The sequence below is a fragment of the Gossypium raimondii genome, chromosome 2 (assembly GCF_025698545.1).
Source record: "Gossypium raimondii isolate GPD5lz chromosome 2, ASM2569854v1, whole genome shotgun sequence".
In the NCBI taxonomy this organism is placed as follows: domain Eukaryota; kingdom Viridiplantae; phylum Streptophyta; class Magnoliopsida; order Malvales; family Malvaceae; genus Gossypium; species Gossypium raimondii.
The window spans coordinates 35,989,995-35,996,394 of record NC_068566.1 but is presented as its reverse complement, the minus strand read 5'-3'; the positions used below and the strand labels follow the sequence as shown (position 1 = coordinate 35,996,394).

The 6,400-nt window shown below is 32.1% G+C and overlaps 1 protein-coding gene across 1 annotated transcript; it reads left to right on the top strand.

The window, feature by feature from the left end:
- Positions 1-3,235: 3,235 nt before the first annotated feature.
- Positions 3,236-5,673, top strand: LOC105788547 (E3 ubiquitin-protein ligase AIRP2). The gene is made up of 5 exons (XM_012615492.2): positions 3,236-3,654; positions 4,147-4,309; positions 4,443-4,509; positions 4,918-5,152; positions 5,260-5,673. The coding sequence occupies exons 1-5, from the start codon at positions 3,569-3,571 to the stop codon at positions 5,468-5,470; spliced, it is 762 nt and encodes a 253-aa protein (XP_012470946.1). The 5' UTR covers positions 3,236-3,568; the 3' UTR covers positions 5,471-5,673.
- Positions 5,674-6,400: the final 727 nt, after the last annotated feature.

The window sequence follows — 6,400 nt, the reverse complement described above, 5'->3', positions numbered from 1 at the left end:
ATAACTATTATTTAGATACCCTAAGACATGCCGACACAAAAAAAGTAATCATCACTACGTTTGAGTTCGGGAGCATTGTTGGATGCTGAATCGGCGATCAAAATTGAAGTACCTAATCTGCTCACGAAAAAAAACCGTACACTGAGTAAAACTCAGTGGTATTTCTATAATCCGAATATTTAAAGACAAGATAATATAATATGCATATTTTAATTATAAGCACATTTGAATATTAAGACCACATTTATTCATGCAATGGCATTAGCCATTCAATAATCAATTCATAAATACATCATTTCATACCATTCTCAAATCTTACCACTTGTTATATTGCTATATAATAGCTTTTCACAATTTAATATATATATCATTTAAAACATAATATTATTCAATCTATATCCAATTCATGAATATGTAATTCATGTGTCTCATTTTCATGTTTCAATTCACTATCCCATTTTCATTCACATACAATATCATCCAATATCAATCATAGTACTATTTTATTTAATTACCCCTATTAACACAACTCGAACTCAGACGAATACACGGATCCAACCAACACACCAGTTTGGCACCTAGTGCCTCATCGGATAAATTCGAAGTAATAACTGTGCCCACGCTATATAAATTGGACACCCAATGTATCATCGATTAAACCAAAGTAAATTGGCACTTAGTGCCTCATCAACTCGAAGTCGAAAAAAATCCCTGAACTCTTCCTATCCTATGGCATGCCATTTATATCCGACTCATCCCGATACAGTTAATAGGGTTTCAATTCACTTTCCAAATACAACAAATATCCAATATCTAAATTTCACATTAACACATATATGCATTTCAATTCAATAATCAATACATTCAATATGTATCTACCAATTCAATCCATTTCAATCAATTATCAAATATCAGTTACTCACCTCAACACTTACCATATGCATTAAATAAAAAATACAACAATTAATAACTAGTTTCGGATTATAGAAATACAAACCAGAAAATCCTAGTTATTCCACGTCAACTTTATCTTCCCCTTTTTAGTTGAGGATTCGGGTACGACGTTAGCAATTGAACTTGGAACTTTGAAACCCCTAAGCCGTAGGTTCTTCTTTCTTTCTCTTTTTCTTTTTCTTTCTTTTTGTTTTGTTTTGCTTTTGTCTTTCTTTATTTCTTTTATTACTATAATATATGTTTACTTAAATATTAAGTAAAACATATTATAATATATATTTTAAATTTAATTTATTAATAATATATATAATAATTTTACACCTTATGCCGCCTCATTAAAGAACAATGACATAATTGCTTATCTAGTCCATTTAATTATTCTTTAATCTATAATTCAACTTTCACCCTATATGCAATTTAGTCCTTATACCTAATTACTCTTAATTCATGCAAATTCACTTAACCAAAACCTAATTAACTACACAACTAACTTCTTTACAAGTCCAATTTACGAAAACAGAGTCCCGAAAATACACTTTTCGACACCCTTAACCATCGGGTCTTTACAGAATTACAGATGAAATTGTTCAAGACCCTGAGGTGTGGCCTCTAAGGGTGCCTCACTGTATACATGAAATAGCTACCGCCCCCACCTCTCACTTTGGTGGGGTCTAGCTTGGTCCCTCCTTATGACGTCGCAGCCTTGTCCAATAGTGAGTGGTGTCACAACGTAACTCACTGAGTTAACAACATCGCAACGAGGAAAATAGAAGTCGTGACGTTAGTCTGAGATTTTTAAAACTTTATTTTTTGGTCATAATTCATACTCTTAGCAAAAGAACTTTCGTAAGCTCGTGTGAGACTTGGAAATGATTGTGTAACATATTATAAATGTGATTAATGTTGATTTACATGTTTGAATGATTGAATGATGTATAATTGTTTGTAGTTACTCTGACAACGAATGTAGCATCTTGTAGCTAAGATCTGACAATCGGGTCAAGTAAGGGGTGTTACAAGAGATGACTTAGGAATAATTTAATTTAGGGTAAACTACAAAAATGGTCACTTTTGTTTGCCTTAAATTACATATTAGTCACTTATGTTATTGTTTTGTTACGAAGTGGTCACTCCACCGTTAAAATCCGTTACCTCCCTAACGGCAGTCCTACGTGGCAGTCTAAATGGGTTTTAAATGCCAACTTGGATGTCTAGTTGCTAGGATAAAAATAGGTTTTTAATTAAATAAATTTAATTTGGACTACCACGTAGGATCACCGTTAGGGAGGTAACAGAGCTAAATGGTAGAGTGACCACTTCGTAACAAAACAACAATGTAAGTAACTAAAACGTAACATTTCAAATATAAGTGACTAATATGTAATTTGAGGCAAACAAAAGTGACTATTTTTATAGTTTACCCTTTAATTTATTTAGATTATTACTTAATTGGATAAAAATTAAATAACTGGGTCCAAAGTGAAAATTAAATAATGTAGTCATTGTAATGTAACTTTATTCGAATAATTACATAAGTTTGTACATAAATTGAAAACGATAAAGTTATTGTGATTTTAGTAGAAATAGAATTGATCGTGTAAATTATTTAATTATTTTAATTAATAATTAATTTAAAGTAACATTTAAGTATTTGCTTAATTAAATTTTTAGACTTGATTTTTATTTAAATCAAGAGAGGTAAACTCATAAAATTAAACCAGGATAGGGTATTTATTAAGTTGAAGTCAATTGCTATAGTTGTTGACTTCTACTATATTTAATAAGTTGGTTGAGCTAGCTGCTAAAATTAATTCATAAATCAAATTACTAAACCTTGAACTTAACTCTCGAGTTACTGTTCACTCTACTTTTGTGATGGTGTAACCAATCCCTGAACTTGATACTCAAAAGTAACCTTAAAAACATATTCTAAAAAGTAGAAATTAATATTGTTTGTAAAAAGAATAACTTTTTAGTAATTTCACATTCGTCAAAGTTTTAATATATAATATAGATCAATAATAAAAATATAATAAAAGATTGTTTTTGAAAACAACAATTATGATCTATTTTATTTAGAGAAAAATAATAAGTTGGGTGAAGAAAGCAACCCAATTGTCCAAAAACATTCTAAAACGCAATTATAATCAGTTTGACTTGTGAAGCATCAGCCAACAAGAAAGCACCTAACCCCACCACCATCCCCATTTTATCCACTTCCTTAACTGCTCCATTCTACAGTCAACGGCCAAACCCCAAGCGTTTTTTATTTTCAAAAAACAAATATTATTATAATTTTGGTTTTTGTTTGAATTCAAAACTATTCAGAAAATCCACTGACCAATTCTTATTTTTCTTCTCTTTTTTCTTTTTTCTAAAAAAATGCGTTTGACGGATATTAGGTTTCCAGAAGACCTTGTTGTCTTTCCTACCAGCGTCTTCCTCACTCCATAGGCCTGCCTTTCTCTTGTTCAACAAACTTTTTCAACTTCATATACTTCATTTTGGGGGAAAAAAAAAACAACCCAGACTTTTAAATACTGTTTTTTCTCCCCCTCCCCCTTTTTTTGTGAGTATTTTGAATTTGGTTTAAGCTTTGAAGTGAAGGGAAATAATGGACTATTTTGAGCTTTCTGCAAGTTCTTCTCACCAAGATTACCTTAAAGTTCTTGAAACTGACATTCAACATGCCAATATTCTGTGAGTTCACTCCCCTTGTCTTTTCTTTTTTCTTTTAATTTGGACTTGCTTGAACTTGAATTGTACTTGGAATTTGATGGGATTCTTTGAAATTTTTAGTTTCCATCATGTTTAATGGGTTTTTTGTTTCTATCTGTTACCATTGAACAATTTGGACAAGATCAAAGTTTTATTTCAATCAAGTGGTGAAAAAGGCTTCCTTTTGTGTTTCATTTTAAGGGTTTGCTGTTTTCAATCATCAGAAAAGATTAACAGTGTTTGAGATATTCAAGCAAAATATTTTATTAGGGGTTAAAGTGTTGGCAGAGTTTCAGTCATCAAGCAGTCATCTTTAGAAAATCAGTACCTTTTGTATTTTTTTTTAAATTTCTCCTTAGCATTTGTGTAGTATTACTTTATAATGTTTGTCGCATATACTTTCTGAATTTGCACAATAAAATTTCAATGGAAATGTTTAATTTATGATTATGTTCTTTCTTACATTGTTGTTAGAGCTGCCTCTATGTCAAGAGCTAAGGGAGCTGGATGTCTTCAAATGAAACTGGTTTACAATCATTTGGCACCCATTTTATTGTTTTTTCTTCAATGGCTGGATTGCTCGTGTTCATGTCTATTTTCAAGTTACCTAAACCTATTTCACATTGTTGTATATCAGGTCAGTTAACTTATCCATGTTGTTTCCTTGTGTGACTTTAATGAATTATTGTTTCTCAGTTTTGCCTTGTCGTCATCGTTTAAGTTTCAGTTAAATGAATCATCTTGTTTGCTTTGTTGATTTATGTTTTTAGGTACGCTCAGATGGCAGGCCAAGTATCTCTTCATGTAGAAGGAAGGCCACCATAAGAGAATTCTACTGTATGTGAAGTGAAAAGTGATCTCTCTCATGTTGTTTTGTTCTTAATGTACTATGTATGGTTATTTAAGTGTAGAAAAAAAGTGATACTAGTTGCAAAAGTATGAAAAACCAAAGAATCTAAGTAATATCCGAACAAGAATAATACATTGTATTCGCCACTTCTCTCAGTCCAAATAAACTGGAAAATCTAATTGTCTGCCTCTAACGTGTTACATTCATCATGCACGATATTGTAGCAAGTCTCTTTTGGTCTATATGCATTAATCTAATATGGATCACAGTTGAACCTCTTGGCAGCCTAAACTGAATAAAAGATTGAATTGTCATCCTTGTGGTTTCAATCTGGAATAGAATGGGAATGCATTCATGTTATCTGAATTCATAGACTTACTGGTGTAAAATTGCAGCTGTTATATTACCATCTCTTCAACGTCTTCATGGTGATCTCTCAGAGCTTGATGAAACTGGAGAGGAAGATCACTGCTTTGAAATGGTTGTCAAGAAGAAATTAGACGATAAAAGGAAAGTATCAGATATGGAGTTGGAGAGGGAAGATGAATGTGGAATCTGTCTAGAGCCATGCAACAAAGTTGTTTTGCCAAATTGCTGCCATGCAATGTGTATCAATTGCTACCGTGACTGGTATGTCGTGCATTGTTGTTTTTCCCTGCTTTTGGACTTGGTCCTTGGTTAACATACAATAACCAAGTAATCCTGTATTTGTGTCTTCATTTTTCATTACCTTCCAGGAGCTTAAGATCTGAATCTTGCCCATTTTGTCGTGGAAGTCTGAAACGAGTAACTTCTGGGGACTTGTGGGTTCTTACACGAAGTACTGATGTGGTTGAAACCAAGACTGTGTTAAAGGAGGATATTTTGCGCTTCCAATTGTATATAAACAAGCTGCCTAAGGATCTGCCAGATGCGTTGTTCGTAATGTATTATGAGTATTTGATCTAATCTGCTAGGAGAGAATTCTCATGTACAGAGAGATAATTGCCAACTGCTGGATGTGCATATATTCTGGTTAGATATTCACATTGAGAATTTCGGTTCCACGATACAATTTTTTTTGGCAAAATAATGTATATGATCATGTAAGATCCCCAATTATTAATATTTATATTAGTTGACTTGGAGATTGCCTCCCAGGCTTAATGTTATCTTTTGTTCTTTCTTTCTTTCTTTCTTTCACTTCACCATAAAATTGTTGTTGACTATGTTATTCAGACTCTTCATTTTTCTTACAGTATTCATGTTTGACACTTGTATCCGACACCGTTGTCTAAATGTGTGGAGAATCGTACTTTCATATTTTGTTAAGCAAAGCCGAGGACATTAATTTTGGGATGTTATTACTTTTTGAAGCTTCCACATGCTTATTAGAGCTAGCAAAGTTTCCAAATGTTGCAGTCCAATTCACTGTTTGTTCTTCATTCAGGCAAAACATACGTACCACTCTTATTGCCTATAAATTCTTTTTACTTATTTGAAGATTTCAGATTCAATCATATTAGGATTTGTGTTTGTCTTAGTGATTAAGCTATTTCTAGGCTTTCAACATTGAGGTTTAAGCATGCCAAATGAATTAGGCTTTAAGCATTTTCAGATTGGATCATATTGCATCATACTATCCCAAAATAATGTGGCATGAATTTCTAGATTCAACAAACATTACGTTCAGTCCTAAAATCGACTAAACCGTAACTCTGATACCACTAAATGTAACACCTTTTATCCGTTTTCGTCGTTGAATTAAGGTTATGAGATGTTACCACATATAACAGGACGGAATCATGTTATATCAATATAAAATTTCTCAAAACGATCATTGATTATCAAACTTATAATAAAAAACATGATATTCGTATATTATTGAGGTTAAAACAA